Genomic DNA, 24,357 nt, shown 5'->3' with positions numbered 1-24,357 from the left:
TATCTTTAGGATGAGGGATTGCTTAGTGGACCATGAGACAGGGGGTAACCATGCCAGTGCTGGTTCTTCCTTATATGGCCACTCAGGCAATAGAGGCTTACCTTGTCAAGGCCAGCCTTATCTCCTTTCGTTTGGGGGGGGGGGTTGTGTAGGAAGGTGGATATCTGACTATGGTTACCCCCAACTTTTTGCCTAGTGTCTAGCTGGTTTTTCGACTTAGTTGGCCTGAGATCCTGCCATTCAGGGTCTCAGGCTGTCTGCTCTCTCTTTAAAATGGACTCCATGTACCCTAGGTACATAACCAATTGGTAAGGATCACCTTATTGGACCCTGTACAGTGTACCCTAGGTACCCAGGGCATAGGTGTACCCTAGGCCTCCCAGGGGCTGCAGCATGTATTATGCCACCCCTGGTCTGGCCTTCCAATCAGACACAACTGGCTGATCACTCAGCTGGGGCAAGGTCGTGTAATCACCCCTTGCTTAGATATAGTATATCTATATCTACCTTATATATAGACACATGTGTACCTATCAGTCACTCCTATGGCAGGCCTTAACAATCCTGGAGGCAGAGTGCTTGGTAACATGTGAGATGGTGCTCTAGCATGAGCTGAGCCTGTCTGCAGCTTTCGAAACCATGTCCTTATGGCTGTTCTATGATATAGCCTACCATATACTCTTAAAGTGCCTTATAATCTTAAACGGTTATGGTAACTATGGTTTGGCTTTATCAAAACATGTCGTGTAAGGTGTCTAACGCTCGGGAATAATACCCCCATGCCATTTCTGGTGATGAGGATATTATTCCCCCCTTCTAGAGGGAGAGACATGTTAAAATCCTACTTTGCTGTTTAACTCTAACCAAAGCCTCAGCATCACAAAATGGATGCTGCTGCCACAGACACAAGTCTGACCTCCTGCTGCTGGGAGTGATCCCAGCCAGGGAGGCCTGGACAATAGGTTTCCTGCTTGGGGAGGTGCTAGCACCTCCCCAGACAGCCTTTAGTGTATTGGGGCAGGGTGGGCTGAAAGGAATGAGACATGCCTGGGGCACACAAGGTGTTCCTTGCATAGTCCAGTTCAAACCGGCGCTGGGGCACTCCAGCCCCAGCTCTGGCGCGAAACTGGACAAAGGGAAGTGGGTGTAACCACCCCCTCCCAGGTCCCACCCATAAGGCGTGACCTAGCAGGTATCCCAGCCCCCCAGATTAGTATAAGAGTGGGAGTTGGGCCTCAAGACTTTAGATTATCCTGAACCTGCAAAACTGAACAGAAACTCTGGACCTTCGACATTCGACGAAAGAAGAAGACTGAAGAATCTCCCTTGTAGCCAAGGAGTGGCTACCCTGTGCAAACAGGCACCATCAAGAGACTACCCTTTGCTTTGCGACCGTTCTACGAGGAACCGACTGCAGAGCCCGACCAGAGCCTTGATTTCCAGACTTCTCCGACCCTCATCCACATCTGCAGCAGAGCTGAGATCCGTGGAGGCGACGAGCGACGTGGGACCGGCTACCTGGGAAAAGTGGCTAGTAACTTACAGCGCAGCTTCTGAGGTACCCTCGAAGTTGTGCACCGGGGATTGAGAAGCCCCAACCCCAAGCACCATCTGCACCGAAGACCAGCCCCCCACACTCCACGAGTTCTGCGTGGGGCCCTTCAGCATTTTCCTGCTTGCCGCGTCTGTCCGGTTGCTTGCCCGCTGGCTAGTGGCCTCTGTGACGACGCTCCCTGAAATCTTCTGCGCTGGTTTGGCTCCTCCAGACTGGCTCCCGCTTCTCTGCAAAGAAGAAGCACCCCAGACCCTCCTGGTCTGCACCAGAAGCAAGTCCCTTCGACGCCGCCGACAGCAAGAGCCTTCGTGGGACAGCTCGCCTCCTGGTCCTGGTCGTCCTCGACGCTTCCTGGTCCTCCTGGCTGCAGCGACAAGCTTCACCTTCACCTGCAACTCTTCACGACATCGCCTGGTTCCTTCCTGGTTCCACGTGGTCACTGGCTAGTGACCTTGACTCTGTCCCCTCTGCTTGCAGGTTTCTTCTCTTCTTGATCCCAGGCTTGGGATCCACCGGACACTCTCTCCTGACTGCCTGTCAGCATCTTTCTTCAGGCATCCATAGGAGTCGACGACGAAAACGACGCATCTTCACCCCTATGCACCCGCAGCCTGTGGGCTAGGTAACTTGGGTACTCCGGTGCTCATCAGGATAGTGACTATCCTAGTGTCTAGTTTTCAAGTCTCAACTTCCTAGCTACTCCGGAAGTGTCCTAAATCTATCTATTTCTAAACTGTAACATTACTATTGACTTTTACGCATTACGCGTGAGTGTTTCCACTCTGCACACGAATCCCGTGGGCCTCCCACTTCCTAACTAACGCTAGTGTAGTGTAGCCCCAGCGATTCCCTAGGCCTAGGCCTATTCTATTTCCGTGACAGTGGTTCTTATACCACTTCTTTAGTATATGGTTTGCGTGGCCCCTAGGGCCTAACTGTATTACTTACCTGTGTGACTTACTGTATGCATTAATAAGACTGTGTTGTACTTACCTCTAAACTCATAAAGAGTGCTGAGGGTTTGCTTAGAATAAATACACTTTATTTTATATATATATCTGTTGTGGTGTCCTTTCATTTGGTATTCAAGGGATTATATATGGTATCACAGCTGGCTTCACATGCCATTCAGAGTTTAGCCTAAGACTGCTCTTGTCCATGCTACCACTAGGATAGCTGGTCTATAAGGTTGACTTTACAACCAATCACCATAAGGGTATTTGGACTGATATAAGGTGTACACTATAACTAGTGACATCATACATCAGGCCAACTTCTCACAGTGCGCTCGAGATAGAATTTCAGACATCTCTGGACATCCAAAGAATGCAATGTTCGTTCCGCCTGGGTAGAAGGACGTGGAAAAAAGGAATTCAAAATCAAGGGTTCATTCAGATGAAAATCCGAAGGTACCTTCGGGATGAATTTTGGGTTGGTTCTTAAAATTAGCACATCCTTTTTGAACTGCAGAAAAGGCTCCACTATGGACAGAGCCTGGAGTTCACTAACCCTCCTAGCCAAAGTCAATGCTAAGAGGAGGGCTAGCTTCCAAGATAGGAACTTCAAGTCCGCCCTGTGAATCGGCTCAAAAGGAGCTTTCATGAGCTGAGCCAGTACAAGGTTGAGCTGCCAGATTGGTGGGGGTGCTCGGACCGGAGGATACATCCGAAACAACCCTTTAAGGAACTGTTTTACAATCCTTGCGGACCATAGAGATGGCCCCGATGTCTTTCGTCTAAAACGGGATATGGCAGCCAAATGTACTTTGACCGAAGAGTGCGCCAAACCTGACTTAGCCAGTGACAGGATGTAAGGCAAAACCTGATGTGGCCGGGATTTATAAGGATGGAGTTTATTCCTCTGGCACCACAGACAAAATCTCTTCCATTTTGCCCTGTAGGTCTTATTAGTGCTTGGCGCTCGCGCTTGAGACAAAACATCCCTGCATTCCCTGGAGAGATTCAGATGACGGAATTCTCTGTGTTCAGGAGCCACGCTGTCAAGTGTAGTGACTTCGGATCCGGATGGAGCACCTGTCCCTGATCCCGCGACAACAGAGATGGAATCAGCGGCAAGCGAATTGGGCGATCCTGGGAGAGAAGCAGGAGTTCCGTGAACCAGAACTGCCGGGCCCACGCTGGAGCAATGAGAATCATCTTGCATGGTTCCGCCCTGACCTTCCTGAGAACTCGAGGAATGAGAGGAATGGGAGGAAAAGCGTAGCAAAATGCGCCGAACCAAGCAATCGAAAGGGCATTCCCCAGCGATCCTCGATGGGGATCCTTGCTTGCGTAAAACCGACATTTGGCGTTCTCCGGGGACGCAAAGAGATCTATGGTCTGAGTACCCCATCTCTCGAACACTTCCTCCAGCGTGGCCTGGTCCAATTCCCACTCGTGAGTCACTTTCCTCTGACGACTCAGAGCATCCGCCGTGATGTTGAGGCACCCTGCTAGGTGCTCGGCCTGTAGGGTGATCTTGTGAGAAATCGCAAAATCCCAGATCGACTGAGCCTCTTTGGACAGAGTTTGTGATCTTGTTCCCCCTTGCTTGTTGATATAGTGCATAGCTGTCGTGTTGTCTGTCCGGACCAGCACTGCACGATTCTGAAGTCTGGGAAGGAACGCCAGCAAGGCTAAGCGGATAGCCATCAGCTCCAAGAGGTTGATGTGGTTTAGGCTTTGCGCTGGACTCCAGTGACCGCTGATTTGAAGCTCCTGGAGTACCGCTCCCGAGCCTTCTAAGGAGGCATCTGTGGTCACCACCATAGGAGAAGGAGGGGTCCTGAATGTTAATGCTACTGCGATGTTCTCCTTTACCAGCCACCACTCGCAGGCCTTGCGCATACCTGGTGTTATCCACACCTTGTCGTTGAACGACCCTTCTGCCTGGCGCCATTGTTTGTCTAACTCCTCCTGCAGAGGACGTATATGAAGCCTGCAATGCGGTATTAATGGTATGCAGGAGGATATCGATCCGAGTAAGGACTTGTACCGGCGAACCGACACATTTTTCCTCTGCAGCACTTGACGAGCGGAGGTGATCAGCTTGCGTTGACGCTCCTCCGACGGACGAGCGGTGCATAGTGTCTTGAGCGACGGAGCCTTGACGAGCCAGTCGTCCAAGTATGGGAAAACCTCTACGCATTGTTTCCTGAGAAAAGCAGCGACTGGTGCCAGCATCTTCGTGAATATCCGAGGTGCAGACCGAAGGCCAAACGGAAGCACCTTGAACTGGAAATGGCTCTTGCCTACTGTGAAGCGTAGATATTGACTGTGAGCTGGGTGGATTGGAACGTGGAAGTACGCATCCTCTAAATCCAGGGACGCCAAAAAAATCGCCCGGATTCAGTAGATGGAGAATATCCTGGAGAGTGACCATCCTTAAGGAGAGCTTGATGAGATAGGTGTTGAGCTCTCTTAGGTCTAGTATAGGACGCCACGTATCTTCCGTCTTCCGAAACAGGAAGAATCTGGAATAGAAACCCTTGCCTCTCTGCGAAAGAGGTACTGGTTCTATCGCCCCCTTGATGAATAGTTGGTGGGCTTAGAGATGTAACAGTCGGCGATGTTTTGAGGGACGGGCGTCCGGAGCTCTCGTTGGAGGAAGATCTTGGAATTCCAACGTATGGCAACTCTGAACAATATTCAAAACCCACCGGTCCGATGTTATAAGGACCCAGCTGTCCAGACAATAGGAGATCCTGCCCCCAACCGGTGTTCTTGGTCGGGGAGGAACAGTAGTCAGAGCCAGGAGGCCGCTATTGCCTCTTGGCATTGTCTCGTCCCTGACGATTCTGACGTTCTCTCTGGGACTGACGAGAGAAAGACACCGATTGACCTTGGCGTTGGTTTGAATACTGATTCTTATATGACTGTCCTGACTGTGTGGAATACTGACGTTGGTTTCCTCTATAAGTAGAAAACCATCGTCCACGTGCTCCTCTGAATGGAACCTTGCGATAATTTAAGGATCCTAAGGACCTTGCCGTGTCCGTGTCCTTCTTTATGCTCTGCAGAGCCTCATCAACATGCTTACCAAAAAGCATTTCTCCGTCAAAAGGAAGGTCCAGGATCTTATTTTGGACCTCCTGACGGAACCAGGTTGCTTTTAACCAGCCTTGACGGCGCAAGACCGCTGACCCTGCCAACGCCCTGAAAGCGGTAGAGGCTATGTCCATAGCACAGTCGATGATCTCAGAAGAACATCTCTCTCCTTCCATGAGGACTTGTTTGGCCTCCTCTTGATTAGAGTCTGTTAAGAGGTCCACAAACGGTTCCATGTCGCACCACATCTGGCGGTCATACCTGCCTAGAATGGCTAATGAATTTGCTGCCCGAACCAACAAACTGGCCATGGTGGAAAATCTCTTGCCTACATTGTCCAACCGCCTGCCATCCTTATCCGGAGGTGTAGTCAAAGGCGTCAAAGGATTCTTGGACTTGCTCTGTGCGGCTTGAGATATCACAGAGTCAGGCTTTGGTTGTCCAAGGAGACATGCAGGACTGCCCTCAGGGGCCTTGTATTTCTTCTCCAGCCGGGGAAGGACCGGGATGACCGTTGCCGGGTTCTGCATAACCTTGATCCCCTCATTCCATACATGCTCAATGATGGGAATTGACCTGACGGACTTTCTGTACTGCGCTTTAAAATCGTATAGAAAACAGTCCGACTGTTCCACTGTGAGAGGCAGCCCAAATCTTGTGGATGCACGCTCCATAAGATTATGGAACCCCCCAATATCTGCCGGCGGCGACCCGTTCGTCTCCCGCCCTGTATCATCTAGATCCACATCCGGATCCCCTGGATCAGTAAGTGGGACCACGTGCCCCTCGTCGTCTCCATCCGTATCCACATCCTGTGCGTCGTCATCGGCAGGTTCCGTAAATGAAGTTTGAGGAACCACAACTGGTACCACTACTGGTGAAGTACGTGGTATATTCTCAGGAGGAGGGGGCAAGTCCACCGGCGGCCCGCGCGGGACTACAGATGTAGATGGACGCAGTGGTTGAACTTCAGAGCGTGACGGAAATCTAGCTCTGTAATCCTGCAACATCATCTGCAAGTCCGTAACCAGAGCAACTGGTAGAGCTATCAAGTCCTTTCTCAAAGTCTGAGGACGAAATTCTTGCTGAACATATTGTTGTTCCTTTTGCTCAGCTTGCTCATAGTACTCCTCCGTATCAGTGTCTTGCTGCTTTACATGCAGCTCCGAAGGACTGTAGGCGTCACCATACTGCTCATCCACATCCTCATCTTCCGATTCATCCAGCAGCATGGATGGTGGTAAAGGCGTCACTTGCCTAGGAGATGTCATCTCCGGTGTAATCTTCAACTTCTGTATTGTAAATCCAGAAATCTTACTCGTCGACGGTCTCGTCGTCGGAGCCGTCGTCGAAGGGATCACCAGCGTCAACGAAATAGACAACGAACCCGTCGACGGCACGGTAATCTTCGCCGACGGAGTGTGAATCGTCGTCGATAATACGGTCGTCGACGATGCCTGAATCGTCGTCGATGGTAGGGTCGTCGACAAAGCCTTTTTCTTCGTCGACGGTACGCTCGTCGACGGAGCTTTCTTCATCGTCGACGGGACAACTGTCGATGGTCTCGTCGACGAGCTCGTCGTCAGCAGCATCGACGATGACATCGCAGTCGTGGTCTTCGTCGTCGTGGTCTTCGTCGTCGAAACAGTCGTCGACAGGATCTTCATGGAAACTGTCGTCGACGACGAGAATGAAGCTGTCGTCGACGAAACAGGAATAGATATCGTAGACGGTCCCGTCGATGAACTCAAGGAAACTGTCTTTGGAGTGGTAATAGTCGTCGACGTACCTGCTTGAATCACCGTCGACGGACGCTGTTTCTTCACAGGAACCATCTGTGAAGTTCCTGCAGAGTGCTTCTTCGCAGGCTTTTCCTTTTGGGACGGAGGAGAAGATATTGAAACCTCCTTTTTTTCCCTAGAGGCTGTGTCCACACCAGCAGCCTGTCCCTGCCTCTCCTTTACACTTCGGTGAGGAGATTTTTTGGGACCAGCCTCCTCAGACCTTTCAGAGATCCCATGAGGGGCTTTGACAGGGGGTTCTTCAGAGATGGAGGGAGATGACCTACCCCTCTTCCTTGATCTCCTGGAAGAAGTGCCAGAAATTGACTCTTCCTCATCTGACGAGATAACCTCCTTTCTGGTCTTCATTTTTTGCAGCCATGTCAGCAGACGACCCTCTCTGTCTCGCAAAGTCTTGGTTGAAAGAGTGCGACAAATCTTGCAGTCTGTGGCCTTGTGCTCCGGGTATAAGCAGTAAATACAACTGTCATGCTTATCTTCCACGAAAAGCCTCTTTTTTCCACAAGAAGCACAGGGCCTGAATAAGGCTTTCTTCTCCTTCTCTGACATAATGTCACTATAGATGTTAAAATTAAATTCTTAAAGAACAATGAGAAAAAAACTGAGCAGGGCTCAGTGGAGACTCCCTAGCACAACGTGCGGTAGAAAAATCTGAGGCTCTGAGCTCTCTCAGGAAGGTTCCAAAGGGTGAGGCTGTGCTGATTGGTCCTGGCAAAAGTTTGGGCTCTTTTACACAAAGAGGGTGATATACTACAAAATGAGATGAGGCCTAGGCCTATTTTCTCTTTTGTTTCTATGGTTATGATCTATTTTTTATTTACCGAGGCTCCCATTCCGACGACGGGGAATGATACAAAGCATGAGAATCTATGAAAGTTCCAATACTGGGGTAACGTCTGTATATACCGGATCAGCCACCTACATTAACACTATACAATTTGCCTCTTGTCAAATCCATTGCCAACTCTTCTCCAAGTGTTAATAAAATAAAGGAGAAAGCATCACCAATCTAGATTTTCAAAAATGTTTAAGAATAAGGACAAATCTTTTAAAGAAGAAGTAATTGACTTCTGATGTGAATATAAAGGGCATCATGCTGATACACCTATTCAGACCATCAGGAAAGAATTGCTTAACGATAGGTCTGTTGAATGAAACTGGAAAGTTTTAATACAATATTTATTAAGACAGAATACTGGTAGTCAGTCTTTCCTTTTCACATTCAAATTAATTTATATATTTTTTTTCCAGAATTGTTTAAGACCTAGGGATATCAGGTCACTGCTGGAGGATAGTCAGATCTTAGTATAAGAACCATGAAAAACTTCTGGAAACAGTGAGACCCATGTGCCCTGTCAAAGACTCAGAAAAGCACATACTTGCTAAGAATGAATTTTTGAGGCACATCTTTTGCTACAGCAATATCCCTAATAGGAAAGAAGTGGTGTTCTTTTCCAGTATGCTGCTTCAGCAAAAAAAACTACACTTTAGAAAAGATCTTCCACCACTGCATTCTTACTAAAGGAAATTCCTCAATCAAGTTCCACATCTGACAATTAAACAACCTTCGTTTCTGCATATCGATGTTGGAAGGGACTTCTAAATAACATTAGCGTGATTAGTGCCTTGATAGTTCAAAGGATAACCAATTAAAGTATCTGAAAATCAGAATGTGCAATCTGGCCAAGTGTTAAGGATAATGCTCGAGTGCAATCTTTGATTAATCACACCAAATAAGGCCACAAAATTAAAGGTGTTAAAGTGTGATCCAACATTATACTCCCTCCCTAAGGTCTCCAGAACTTTGATTTCAAGATAGAACCTCATCTCCACATGAAGAGTATGATCTAGTTCCTCGATGCAAGAAGGTTCCACATGCCTGCTACCTTTTACTATAAACCCACAATCCTCTAGGCTATTGGGAAGGTTTCTGCAAAAACTAACATCTAGAAGAGAGTGAGTAGAGTGCCCAACACCATTCAAAATATTCTAGGAAGCTTTTGAAGGGTGGTAGGTACAGTTGACAAATTATGTGCGTGAGCTCATGTTCTAACCATGTGAAAAAGCAACATTTGTGAGGTGTTAACTGTCTAACATGAGTATTGCTGACATCCTGCTGGGGCTATTAGGTAATCTTTACTCCAAGACTGAAAGACTCCCTAATAAGTAGGCGATACCATGAGACTTCATTATCCCAGGCAGGTTCTTCTGAATTATTAAATGTGCATTCTGTGCAATTTATAATCAAGATTTGCCGTTTCTTTATTTTATTCTTTAAAACTAGCATCTTTTACTTTTTTAGTCAGTGTCATGATCTTTGCACGCTGAAGGTACTTTGCAGCTGGGGTTACTATATTAAAAAATACATATTTGGTACTAGATCAGAATGGGCATAAAACCTAAGCACTAAACAAACTGAAAGCATAGCTATGTCCGAGAACCGATATGTTTTATTTGGCAGTGTTGGAGGCAGTGAACAAGAGGAAACCTTTCGCGAAATATTGGAGCAGAGTGATAAAAGCCGACAGTCTTAATACACATAATTTCACTATCCTCTGAGTAAGATCACCGCACTCAAAGTGTTTAGTGATGCAAATGTCATGACGATAAAGTCAGATTAAATGAAAGCAGTTCGGTTTAGCAACACAGCCTCTATGTGGCTGGAATAAAATAGTCACATAAGCCTCAAAATTCTAGGCTTATGTAGAAGTAGACAACACTAAAAGCCATAGGAGTGGTGCATGTTTTCACACAAAAAGAATAAGTGCTCTTCATCAGTGATCATCAAGAAAAGATTGTTAGCATGGAAAATGAGTGCAAAGGATATGCTCATTCAGATCTTATAGAGTATTAGGGTTATTCAAAAAATTATCCAGATATCAGTTGGGAGTCTACTAGAATAAAGCTAAATCATCAAAACCCAATCAGTGGTTCAACTCTCATAATGGACAGGCTTAAACTGTTCTGAAACTCTAATCTGTGCGGTGCCTTAGTAATTGAGCGTGGTGTGCCACATGCAAGTGCTCAGATGAGGCAGTAATAGTCCTCCTGCTCACTACTTCCCAGTTTTAAGTAGTCCAAGAAAATAGTCACTGTAAACACCAGACTTCTACACTCTACACACCACTTACTGCCACTGCAAAATTGCAAGTCCATGAAGTCAGAGAAGTAGATGATGAGGTAGATGGCAGCTTGTTAAAACACTGACATTTTTAACAAGGTGAACATTATGAAAAACTCAATTAACAGACGAACCTGCAAATGAACACCGTCAAGCCAGTGGAGACTCGTCAAGCTATCTAAAGATCTCTTTTAATGATAATATATGGAGCCAACACACCTGAACTGTATATGTTATGATGCAGTAAAAACATGCTAGCTGTACTCCCATATTACTGGCTACAAGGGAACTACGCACAGGCTTCTACACAGGCCAAATGTCCAAGAACCAGCCGCTGAAGCAGGTGCTGTATAAATTTGCCTGTTTCCCCTAAGGCTGTGGTTTCTCGCATGCACTGGCTGATAATAAATAAGCAATTGCCATATTCAGAGGCAGAATTACACCCAGTCTTTGCAGCCTCAGCATCATCTTTATGCCAAAAATATTATCAGCTCATATGAGTGTTGTTTTTCAACTGTTAAAGGGCTGACATTCTGATAATCCCACAAGTGAAAGGCTGAGATGAATAAGGCTGAGACCATGAGACCAAATGACTGCCACTATGCAAATTGCTGACCCCACACCACACATGGTTCTTTTAAGCGAGTTGGCAAAGTGGAATGATGGACATAGTTATAAGCTTTCAAGAGGTCCAATATAGAATACAATAACATGTTTAACTAAAGTCTAATTTCACTGATCGTTCTTAGATGTAATAATGAGTTTCTCTTCCTAGGTGAAGCCTGTAGCAAAGTCAAACGATAACAAGCCTTTAAAAATGACGGACTCTTAATTAGTACTAGGTTATCAAGTACTTTCGCTGGTGTGGTATTTACATCTTGGGAATGAGCTCCTGAAAATAGTCTAAAGTCAGATTCTCTGAGCGATCTACGTGGCTTGTAGTGTAAGACTCTTTAGTAAAATGAATAGTGCTGGCAATGACATCGAACACAATCCAAATGGCAATGCCCAAAGCAAGAAGACCAGAGATATGTTACAATATCATAAATAGGTATCAAAATGTGTGAGAATGAAACCTGAAAAATTTAACTGAACGAGTTCTATGCTACTTTTTAAATAGATGGCTAAATGGCCCTCAACACTTTCTCAAAGAGGAAGTTTTAATTTGTTGGTGGGAGTCAGTTACAGGAACCCTGGCCTATCTTATCAGCATCTACAACCTATGCAAGGAATGGAGAGTTTGAATCATGCACAGACTTTACAATACTCAGATTATCTTACTTAGGAGAGCAAGGAGTAAAATGCCACTGAGAACTGAAAGTGTTGATGCTTCATACAAGTAATAGACAATCCAATAAACATATTACTAACCTGCCTGGAGTTATTTTGCACTAACACACATTTCCCAAACTCTTTGCTATAAGCCATACATTCAGACACGGACATAGGTTATTTATTGGTAGCATCGGTATGAATTGCTATAACGGAATTGCATATTACTTACATGAAGTCAAAATATAAAGTATGTAAGGGTGGACCTTATGGTTTATGTTGGCATTACCAGAAAGGCACTAGTTATTATAAATGCCAATACTTTGATGGTGTAGGAAATGAAAGGATACTTTGAAGAACTAACTATCTCTAAAGGTATCAACTGTTTCTTGGAAATATACTATACTTACTGAAAACTGAAGAAACCCAACTATGGTCTTGGAGTTTGAAATATAAAACGATAATCGACTTTTTTAAATGTACAAACTAGATTTACATGGTTTAAGGACTGGAAATATTAATGGCAATGCATAATTTTCATTGGTGATTGTTTTCCATTATAGAATATGTAAATGTTACAATTACTGATGACCTTTAAAAGCTTAGCTAAATAAATTCACTATGTACAAGGACACACCATTATAGAATAATACTTATTTGTGGCCCTTGCTGACAGGCAAGATGACAAGTCCTACATAGTACAGACCAGGTCAAGAATTCTTTTTACCATTTACAGCTTTACTTTGTAGACTGCTTGTTCCAAACCCAACGCACACAGTAAGAATTGGTTGCAAGGACAGCACAGGTAAATCGCCCCCAGGTATACAAGGAATGTAAGGTACTCCAAAACATCAGGAAGTACTAGGACAGCAGGTAAAATTCCTTCCTCTGTAGTTTTATGTGCATATTAACTAGCAATTTCGTAATAATTAAGAACATCAACATATTTTAAATAGTCTCCCATACTATAAACGTCTTAGCTGGATATCCTAACCTCAGAATGATTGGGTCTAGGAACACCACTCCAAATCTTTTGCAAATTTAACGTTATCTGCTGAATTCCTTGAGGACCAAAGGAGACTTGGCAAAAATCCGCATGATAGTGTCCCATTTACCTAAAAGGAAACTTATTTTCTCTGTATGCAAACTTCACTTGCTTTGCTTCCAACTTCTGAATTATACACCATTAAAATGTGACCGTCTAAAAATTTTTTTTACATGCATAAGATTTCAGTCCAACAATTGTGAGTCGACATCAGAAACCGAACGCTGATGGACTTACCTTGGAGGTTTTGGTGTCATCGAGGTACCAGAACTTGATGTGCCGATTCCCGGCAGTGACAAAGTAGCTGCAATCTTCTGCGAATGACACAGCGGTCACTTTGCTGGATACCTTGTTGGCTGCCACAACCACATTTTTCTGAAATGAAATCAAGTCACAAATGAATATTCCATTTATGTATGATTTGGAGTCACCACTGCCCGAAATTGCTTTGAATAAACAAGTGTTTGTACCCATCTATCCATTTCTAGGTTTGGTATCCTGTTGTGCACCAGTACTACTTGCCACAAACTACTGCACTCTAACGGCAGTGAAACCTGGGCCAAGAAGTTAAACACTTCACATTTTATCCTGCAGCAGAAGAGAGCAATCACTGTGTTCACTGCTCTGTCATTATGCATATATGTGGAAGCATTGAAGACTGATTTAAGTGTTAGCCCCATTCTGCTAGCTCAGTTTTGGAAGAGGGTACGGGGCAGAGGTAGGTGTTTGCTTAACAACTACCCTGGCTCTACAATATCAACCCTCCAAGCACACCATTCTCAATTCTACCACCAACAATGTTCAACACCACAGTCTACAGATGGACTATTCCTATGTCACTACCACCATCAAGACACTACTTAGGCCCTCCGTTTCTCTATCACCAATGACCATTACTACCCTTGCTGGACCAGTAGCAGGCAATTCACCATATCCTTACACCAATCCCACCACCTACAGCCTTCAACACCTCCGCTGGCACTACCACCGAAACACTACATCAGGAGTGGTGCTTTCTGTTTGCACTGCTCCAGAGACCAGGTATTGGCAGAATTTTCTCCAGTGGATTTGGCTTCTCTACGCATACCCCACCGCCAGGCTGCACATAAATGGTGTGATATCTCCCCCACTCAATATCAAGGGAGGAATGCTACAAGGATGCCCACTTTCCCATCTCCTCTAAGCCATAGCTATGAAGCCCATGGCGGCCCGGTGGAGGCAGCACCATGTTGAGCACACACTGGCCTATACAGCACACATATTAGTGCACATGTGGCAGACAGCGTCCCGGAGCAAGCCAGAAACCTAGCACCTGTAATAAGCGAATTCCTGCAGTTTGTCGCTCTTATTGGGATAAATATTAACTAGTCCAAGTCTGTTTTCCCCTTGACAGAGGCCGCTCAGCGCTTTCAGATGGAATTTCCACATATGTGTGAGCTGGCCCCTCTGTCAGGTACCTCGGCAACTAGGTCAGCTCTGATGTAACCCAGCTTTAGCATGAGAACAATGGAGTTGCGATTGCGTGGCAGGGGGTGAAGGTCGCTATGTAATCTATATTGCCCCCCATCAGATATGACCAAAACTATGTCTCTGCCCAAATATCTTTATTTGCTAACATTTCTATCCCCCTCACTAAAGCCATTTGTAATCAAGTCAGAATGCTACTGAAGTGGGTGGGTAAAAAGCCATGACTGGCAAAGGAGGTGCAGACCCAAACATTTAAGCCGGCTGTGTTATGCACTCCTGATATAGAGCTATACTACTACTGTGTAGAGGCGAAAGATGCATACTACTGTTTCACCTCACGGTGAACCTACCACACATTGCACTAGCAGACAATGCATCCTTAGGCCCCCTGCCCATTGTCCTATGCTCAAGGCCAAAGCATCCTAGGAGCGTGAAAAAGACAGTGGGATGTGCCGTTTGCGCATGTGACTGGCTGCGCTGACTAGCTCAACTACACTTCCTTTATGCTGCAAAGCTACAACTAGTGCACAACACAATGCTTCCTCCTACTGAGGAAGGCCGGGCCCAGCAACAGATGGCTTGGTAGGGCCTCACTGAGTTTGGAGACCTATACCAGTAAGGCACTTTCCTTACCCTACAAGAATTACAGTCCTGGTATGAATGTATACACCTTGATGCTTTACTATTGCCTTTGCGCCACCGGCAAAATACTGCATCCCTCCTTCTCTTGTGAGCCCATGGTACTGATGGCCCGGGAGAGCTTATTAGCATCTCCCTCTATAAAGCAGTTGATCACAAGGCTGTACAGGACTATGCAGGACAGGGCACTGGTGGTAAGTGCCAGGGCGCCTTGAGCTCTGGTATCTTTTTTTTTTTTTTTTTTTTTTTTTTTGAAACCGTTTATTGCAATCTCAAATATATACAGGTAGGGGCCTACAACCTTCTGGCCGGCCGCTAAAGTGACGATAACAAATGACATACATACAGTGAGGCACTTAGCTTTACATAGACACTAAGGCAGGAGGTATCCACAACGCGGGCCATGTGGCTCTGAGCCCACAATACGGTTTCATTTTATACAACACAACAACATAAATAAACACACACCCGCAAGGCAACCCACGATCAAGAGTGGCAGCACGTGCTCCTCAAATGGGGGACCCCAAACCAACCACTGAAAACCCCCGAGAGGGGAAGGGAAACAGGTCTGGGACCGGGAGAATACTGTGCTCGGAACTGAGGGAGGGAGCAAACTAGGGGGATGGAGCTGGTGAAGCGGGAGGCAACAACGGCGGCTCGCAGATATCCCCGCGGTAGGCGTTCCAGGGGCCCCATATCTTCACCCATGCCCCAGGCTTACCCCGCGCCACATACACCACCTTTTCTCGGAACATGCACCAATCCATGTGTTCTTTCCAGGCCGACACCGCCGGGGACCTCTGGGATCCCCACAGCTGTGCAACGTCCCGTTTAGCCACCATATAGCCCAGAGTCACCCATCGCGTCTGCGGAACCGAGTAATCGGTCGGTTCCCACACATTCAGCAAACATCTCCTCGCTTCAGGCAACAGCGCGACATGCGTAACCGCTCGCAGGACCTCATGCACACCACGCCAGAATCGCTCCACCCTCGGGCATTCCCACAAAATGTGCAAAAAGGTCGCTGAAGCACCACACCCACGCTTACACAATCCGTCCTCGGCATAGCCCATACGCAGAAGCCTTGGCCCCGTCATGTACACCCGGTGGAGTATCTTAAGCTGGACGAAACGAAGGCGAGCCGGGATGGCCACCTCCTTCGGAGAGGCCACCGCGGAACTCCAGTCCTCGTCGTCCAACTCCAGCCCATCGGCAACCCAGGCCTCGCGGAGGCCAGTCAGTAAGCCCAAACGATCATTTATCAATTTCTTGTAAATGAGGGAGATCGTGCTGTCCGGAACATGGCCATCTAGCACTCGATCCTCCAGGGGGGAGGACTCCAGGATGGAGGCCACGTCTGGGAAGACGGAGCCCAGCGCGTGACGGACCTGCAGGTACCGAAAGTATTCACTGCCCTGCAGCTGAAACTCCGCCTGCAACGTCTCGAATGTTTTAAATCCTTCCCTCGTCCAGAGATCCCCCACTGTACTGATGCCTATAGTGTCCCACTGCTCAAAGCCCTTCGAGGTCCACAGAGAGCCCAACCTCTCAGACGCATACAGCGGTGACGCCCGGGTCAAACGGTCCTTCCAACCCATAGCTGCATTAGCCGCGTGCCATACTCGCACCATGACCCGCGTGGGTCCCGTCAAGCGGGAATCGGGCACACTAGCGTAGAGCGCTCGATTGTAGTCGCCACCGGGTAGGAGCATCTTGTCCATTTCAAATGGAGCTCTGGTATCTTGAGCTGGGTTTTGCATTGACTGAGGAGCGATGGAAGTGGTGCTGCGCCCAGACGAGTGCACTTTCCTTCAACTACAGACTGACCAATTCATGTACAATTTCTGCACAAAAGATACCATATCCCTGTTGGGCTTTGCAAAAGAAGTCTTAGGGCTGGCATGGAGATGCGACCAGGTGACCCAGTTTGGACCACAGTTTGACAATTCACTGGGTAGGCAACCTTGCACCTCGCAAGAAGGTCTTGCTGAGAGACCGGACCCATTGTCAGGAGAAGTTAGAAGTTCTTCGATCCCATCCTAAAGATATGTGGGGCCCCCTCAGCACCTACCTGGCTCAGCGGGACTGCCGCAAAGATGAAATTATCCAGTATTGGGGTATCTTTCATAGATTCACATGCCTGAATCATTCCCCGTCGCCGAGGCGGGAGTCCCACAGTCAATACAAAATTAGTGCCAAGAGTAAATAATAGTAGTAGGCTAAAAGAAAAAGCCTAAGGCCTAAGTCTTAGTAGCTTATCTACATCATTATAGAAAAAAGAACCAAAGATTGGTCCCAGCCAATCAGCACCCTCCAGAACCTTCCCAGCAGAGGCAGTTCTCCTCAGATTTTCACCGCACGTCGTGTGTGAAGGGAGTCTCCCTGAGCTCTGCTCAGTTTCTTCAGCTATTACTACTTTTTGGATCATCCAAGATCATACTTCATTTCTCTGACCCTATTAAGGCAGTAATATGGCAGAGTGGCAGGAAACAAGGTAATAGACTACGAAATATGTCTAACCTAGCAGGGGCTGCAGTGTTTAGACACCAGGGATGGCTTAAAGCCACTACTTTCAAACCTGAGGGGCAATCAAAGATTCTAGACAGGGCCCATGATGAAGAGGTTTTTGGTTTGGTGAACATATTGATGAAACCCTCTTAGCTATAAAAATTAACACGGATACTGCAGGATCATTAGGCACCCTTTAATACGGGTGCAGATCTTTCGGAGGAGCGAGAGGACGTGGTTTTTTCGTCAAGAGGAGGATACCAAAACCAACAGAATAGGCAGTATCAATCCCAGTACAGCCTTACAGCCAGACATCATACCGTCAATAGTCTACGGCTAGTTTCTCCCGTCAGGGTGGTCGAAAGATCACAGTATCAAGGCCGAGACGCTAACAGGAAGCAGTGATCTCCATAGGGCACCAACCATTTTACCCTTCTAACCCGTGGGCCAGAAGATATCAGCTTTGTTCACAAGTGGCAGGAAATTACATCAGACCAATGGATTATAGACCTAGTAACCAATGGCCACAGCCTGGAATTCATCAAACAGCCACCTATTACTCTGCCCAGGGGTCCCCCTCGTCGTCATGAGATTTTGAGTTGTTTAAACAAAGGAGATTTTATGGCTTCTCTGGATATGGAAAAAGCATATTTCCACATACCTATCCACCCCAAACATCACAAATATCTTCGCTTTCAAGTGCCTTGCGCCCATTATCAGTTCAAAGTGCTCCTGTTTGGGCTGAAATTGGCACCAAGAACCTTCAAGGAAGTGCTTGGCACCAGAGGCAGCAGCATTGCGATCGAGGAATACAAGTGTTCCCTTATCTAGACGATTGGCTGCTCGAGGGTCCTTCAGAACATGAAACCAAGATTGCCACAGCAGAATGTATCCATCTCTTCTCTTCTCTGAGGCTGTTTCTCAACGACAGCAAATCAGTTACGTCCTCTCCAAGTCATGTTTTTTCTCGGAGCAAGGTTACACACGGTCCAATGCAACGCATTCTTGTCACTTGGTCGCAAACTGCATCTTCAAAAATTGGCAAGGTTAATTTGAAAAGAAAAAAAAGGACCAGTTTTAGTCCGAATGTTCGCTTCGCTCCGGAGGATGTGCTCTTCAATGATTCATCTCATACCCTTGGTACGGCTCAAAATGCGACCTCTTCAGGAGGAACCGCAACTTCAATGGCAACAAGCCATGGATTCGTTTGACGATACCATCAAGGTCACGCCGCACATGATAAATTCTCTACATTGGTGGTCGCAGACAGAGAATCGAACCCAGGGTCTCACGTTCCTACAGACCATTCCAGATTTCGTTTTAATGACCGATACCTCCATGGAAGGATGGGGAGGTCATCTGCAGGATTTGATCTCAAAGATAAAAACAGCAGATCAACAGGCTGAGCGTCGCGCCGTTTTTCTGTTTTCTCCAAGCATTCCTCCCGAGGATTAAGGGTTCGTCGGTGCTAGTCCGGACTGGCAATACCATCAGCATGTATTATATCAACAAACAAGGAGGATAAAAATCAGCTATGCTCTCGTAAGAAGCTTAGGAATTGTGGGAATAGGTCACTTTCCACGAGATGCCCTGAGAGCCAAACACGTCAGGGGTCTCCTCAATACCCTGACGGACACGCTGAGCACGTCTCAGTCGGACTGTTAGGAGTAGAAGCTGGAAAAGGAACAGGCGAACACAGTGTTCCAAGCTTGGGGTAAGCCAGCCCTGGACCTATTCACAACAAGAGAGAACAAAGAATGTCAATATTATGCCAGCAGGTTCCCTCAGCAGGGATCAGGGATTGGTATGTACGCTTTTCCCCAATACCATTGATTCCGAAGGTGCTCCGCAAGATGAAGGTGGAAGGTTGCCGTCTAATTCTGATTGCACCCCGTTGGCCAAGACAACATTGCTTCCAGGAACTTCTACTATTGTCTCAAGGCAAACCCATTTGCCTACTGCTGACGCCTATGATGTTGTCAAGGGTCGGAGGCCAAGTGGTTCATCCGGACCCACAGTCACTGCACTTGCATGCATGGCTCCTGATTTCTTAGAGTTCAAGGCCCACAACATTTCACAAGACTGTCGTGAAATATTGGCCAAATCTCGTGCCCAAAGCACAATCAAAAAACGTATCGCTTCAAATGGAACCGATTTTGCTGTTGGTGTGAGGCAAATAATATTCACTTAATTCAAGCTACTGCAGAACAAGTTCTCCATTATCTGCTTTCTCTAGCCAAGTCTGGGCTTACTTTTTCAGAGGTCAAAGTACATCTTGCTGCACTTTCTAGATTCAGGAAATGCTCAAAATTCCCTTTTCTCTGCTCGCCTTTACTTATCAAACAATTTATGAAAGGAATCTTCTGAGCCTTCTCTCCAGTGCGAGCAGCCCTCCAGAGTGGGAACTCAACACTGTGCTAGTGCAGTTAATGAGGCGTCCATTTGAGCCTATCCATAAAGCTGATCTCAAATTCCTCACTTGGAAGGTTGCCCATTTACTGGCTCTTACCTCGGCAAGAAGGGTTAGTGAAATCCAAGCTTTCACTATAAATGAACCCCCTTTTACAGTTTGCTCGGGACTATGTAACTCTTCAAACAAATCCCAGGTTCTTTCCTAAGGTACCATAAAATTTCACTTGAACAAATCGGTAAGATTAAAATCATTCTTTCCGGATCCATCCACTCCAGCTGAAAGTACATTACACTAGCTGGATGTTACACAATGTTTTAAACTCTACCTACAGAAAACTAAGGATATCAGACGATCCAACCGTCTGTTTGTAGCGAATGGTCAAGCAACTCTTGGAGATGCTGTAACAAAGCGGAACAATAGCCAGATGGCTGGCATCTGCTATTCTTTTCTGCCATGACATGGCTAACAGACCTTTGCAGAGGAAAGTCAAAGCTCATTCAACAAGAACAGTATCGACGTCGACAGTTTTGTTTGCTGGAGTAACTCCAGAAAATATGTCGTGCTGCGACATGTAAAAATGTCCACACGTCGACGAAGCATCACTGTCTTCAATTTTCGCATCAAGATGATGCAGCGGTTGGACAGGCTGTTCTATGCCATCTCTTTCATTAAGACCAGAGTCAGATACTTTGCCCTTTTATGTATTATTCCATTCTTTAATATTCATGCAAATGTACAGATTTATATAACTGCAAGATTTTAAATATTTGTGTATATATATATATATATATATATGTTTACAAGAAGATTGTTGCGAACCTCCGCTCTCCTTCCTATCGACGCCGGTGCCAGCCTCGGTCGCAACTCCGTTTTAAGTATTTCAGTGTGGATATCATCCGAGCAATCTCAGTAAATAATCCAGCGGCACACCCAGGACAAAACAATAAGTTTTATTATTGTTTCAAACGAACAGAACTACGCGTTTTGTCAAAAAAAAAAAAAGATGTGTTTTTCAAGCACTGAGGATGCTATTTGGGAGTTTATGAACCAGTGTCTCCCACCATCCGCAAACGACAGTATATGGTTATACTGCTTACTATTCTGATTCAGGCATGTGAATCTATGAAAGATACCCCAATACTGGATAAGAAAACAAGTTACTTACCTGTAACTACAGTTATCCAGTATTGGTATCTTTCATAGATTCACATGCACCCACCCTCCTCCCCGGCTAGTCAGTTCTCTATATCTGGTATACTTACTTCTCACTTGTGCTAGGAAAATCTGAGGAGAACTGCCTCTGCTGGGAAGGTTCTGGAGGGTGCTGACAGCTGATTGGCTGGGACCAATCTTTGGTTGTTTTTTCTATAATGATGTAAATAGGCTACTAAGACTTCGGCCTTAGGCTTTTTCTTTTAGCCTACTACTATCATTTACTCTTGGCACTACTTTTGTATTTACCGTTGGACTCCCGCCTCGGCGACGGGGAATGATTCAGGCATGTGAATCTATGAAAAATACCAATACTGGATAACTGTAGTTACAGGTAAGTAACTTGTTTTCTTCCTGCTCATGTAGGGGCCTGCGGGAACCCTCACTAGCCCGGCACTTGCCCACCAATTGCACAGTCACAGTGGCATCACAATATAAGGTACGACTTGATAAGGGCCCCACACAAGAGATCACTACCCAAGTCCACCATGAATGCTTGGACAGTTGAGGTGTATCCATGCAGTGTTGTGTTACTAGTATGTAACTCCAGCATTACTGTCTGAACCTTGCTGTATCCTTTCTACTAAAAAATACAAATAAAAAAAAACGACATCAGGCACTCTGCCCTAAGGCTTTAACACACACTAGATTATTTTATGTAGTCTCTTTGTAGCCTAAGTCAGCATCATGGTTAAGGTTGCTACAGCAAGCAACTGCTAGTGATATCTCCAGGGATATTACCAGCAACTGCTTCTCGAAGCAACGGTTCATCTGAAGTGGATACTGTATAACTGTTTATCACAAATGCAAGAAAGAGGACATTGAATATTCAGGCATTTAAAATTACGTAATTATGTAATTCCATGGAGATTCAAACTGAGAAAACGGTCTTCATAAGCAAGAATCAGTAGTAATTTAGGTTGGCTACTTTTAGGTAAGGACATGAGAATGGTTATATTTCTTACTGCCACATTAATTCAAAGCCCAAATCGAGGATACCTTTTATTTCTTGTAAATATCTTAAAATCTACTAGATTATGCCGCTTCATTTCAGACTAAAGATTAGCGTACTGCAATTCAAAGAAAACACAGAGGAGGAAAATATTCTACAAGCATGAATGCAGATTGGAGGTATTAAACACATTTGCAACTGTTCTAATTGTTGCCATTTTAGACTGGGTTTACAAATGTTTGAAAATGTAACATTCTGTAAAGCAGTTCAGATTTCACTTTCACATTCTGAGCATTAGAACTGGCCTGTTTAGATTTGCTTTAAGGTTTTTAATTATGTATGTACGCATATTTAATATCGTATCTTTGCCCTTCTCCAGAGCCTACTTACCTCTATGAAACCACCTACATACACCACTACCCTCACCACAAGAATCACACTACATCATCAGCTACATCTCAAAACTCATATGGAATTGGCTGTACATTGTGTATAACAAGTCTGAAACCCAAATCACCAACTACATCCACTAGCTTTACTACACCATCCACACCCTCTAGCACCCCCAAAATGCTACATCACCTATATACTAAGTACCACACCACTTGTACCATATGGCATCAACTCTATCTTCCACCACTAAGATTTCCTGCACCACTACATACATTTATTCGAAGTGCATTTAAAGCAAGTGTTTTGTTTTTACCAAACATTTAAAATAAAAAGCTGTTTTTCACCAAAGTATAATTTAAATTTGCCTTACAATGCATGAATAGGATTGTCTTTGGAGGATGCCCAATAGATCTGTACCACTATAGCAGCCATCAATTAACTGCAGCTGCCATTCAAGCTGTTCTTCCATCACAGCTACACTAAGCTTTATTGTACTGATAATGATCGATCCCTACTAGAAACCGCAGACATTTCCTGTGCAGACGTGAAACTGGGATATGAAAGTACATATCTTGTGAATCATGGCACAAGGCCAGATGCCTTTTTATATGCGGGTATATTTGATGAAGTGCCAACATTCAGAATTATTCCTTGGTGATGAATGCATGAACTGAATATCTTAAATAAAAAAGCAAATACTGTTTGGGTTGGCTTTGCCTTAGAGTGAGGAAATATCTAGAGTAAATTCCTTTTTACTGGTTTGAGGGAACATTTATATTGCCCACTTTTGAGGTAAAAGACATGTTTCGTCTTGAAGATGAGATAGAGGATAGTTTGATGAGGGTTTTGGTGGAACGGGTGGTGTAATTGCCCTGAATCAAATCGAGGACCCCTTCTGAAGGAATTATTTTTTTTTTTAACTTTATTTACCATTATTCCGACATACAGTCAATGTTATCTTAACAGTTGTTCCTGCAGCAATGTATTAACAGTTCCACTTTTTTGTTTTTAAATCTTTTATTGTTTTCCAATTTTAGTGTGACAGTAACAATAATAAACAGTATTACATGGTTAGCATTATATACCTTTAGTTCAATTACAGCAGCTCTTTTAACGATATAGTCTTTACAAGTAATCTTATGGTTGACATTCATGTATGACAGTACCAATTGAATTGTACCAGGGCGGTAATCAACGTTCTGAGTACGGTCTTGTGAGGAAATCTATAGCCAGCCTTACACGGGTAGTAACCTTGAGTTTCTGGAGTGGGTTATTGGACCATGGAAAACTGCCTTTTTAACCGCATTGGGGGGGGGGGGGGGGGGGGGGGGAGGAGCTAGAACTTGGAGCAGAGTTGGAGTACCTCCCCCTGCCTGTGCATGTAAGAGGAAATGTCGTCTGAGTACCTAGTACTGTGGCCATATGCCCCCCATGAATGTGCCAGTGCCTGTCTTGGCTGTGGGAGTGGTGTCTGCGAGCGTTTCTGGGGTTCTAGTCGCATGAGCAGCATTGTCCGTCCGGGCCAGACATCAAGACTTGGTTGGCTGGCAGATCCGCCTGCTGGAGCGCTGTAAGAATCGCCTCCCAGTGTGTAGCTATTGGTAGTTTCCTAAGGCCTGTTTCCTAAAGAAGAATCGCGATGCCCTCCGCCCTAGCCCATGAGAGTGTGGAGTACCTCCAAGCCTGGAAGTGCGGGGGTCAGGAGCCTTCCACCTCTTTGGAATTAGTAGTTTGGCAGCTATTATGCCCAAGTCCAAAAATCTGGATGTGACTTTGGGGTTGTGCGTTCTGCGGAATCGGTGCAACAAATATACCGGCCATTCTAAGGGTATCTCTCGTTCACTGCAGGCCTGCAGTGCCACTGCTACATCTCGCCAATAGGCGCCACGACTAGCACAGCCCCACAGCATGTGTATCAAATCTGAGTCTACA

At 45.7% G+C, this 24,357-nt stretch overlaps 1 protein-coding gene across 3 annotated transcripts in view; it reads right to left on the bottom strand.

The window, feature by feature from the left end:
* Nucleotides 1-24,357, bottom strand: part of MAPKBP1 (mitogen-activated protein kinase binding protein 1) — a 953,926-nt gene that overhangs the window by 430,779 nt on the left and 498,790 nt on the right. For all 3 annotated transcript variants that reach the window (XM_085627077.1, XM_085627078.1, XM_085627079.1), the window contains exon 7: nt 13,079-13,216. In XM_085627077.1, the coding sequence (XP_085483203.1) occupies nt 13,079-13,216 (138 nt within the window). The remainder of the gene's footprint in view (nt 1-13,078; nt 13,217-24,357) is intronic.

Source organism: Triturus cristatus, chromosome 9 (assembly GCF_964204655.1).
Source record: "Triturus cristatus chromosome 9, aTriCri1.1, whole genome shotgun sequence".
NCBI classification, from domain to species: Eukaryota; Metazoa; Chordata; class Amphibia; order Caudata; family Salamandridae; genus Triturus; species Triturus cristatus.
Note: the sequence above shows the minus strand (reverse complement) of the source record. Positions and strands in the feature narration are given on the sequence as shown.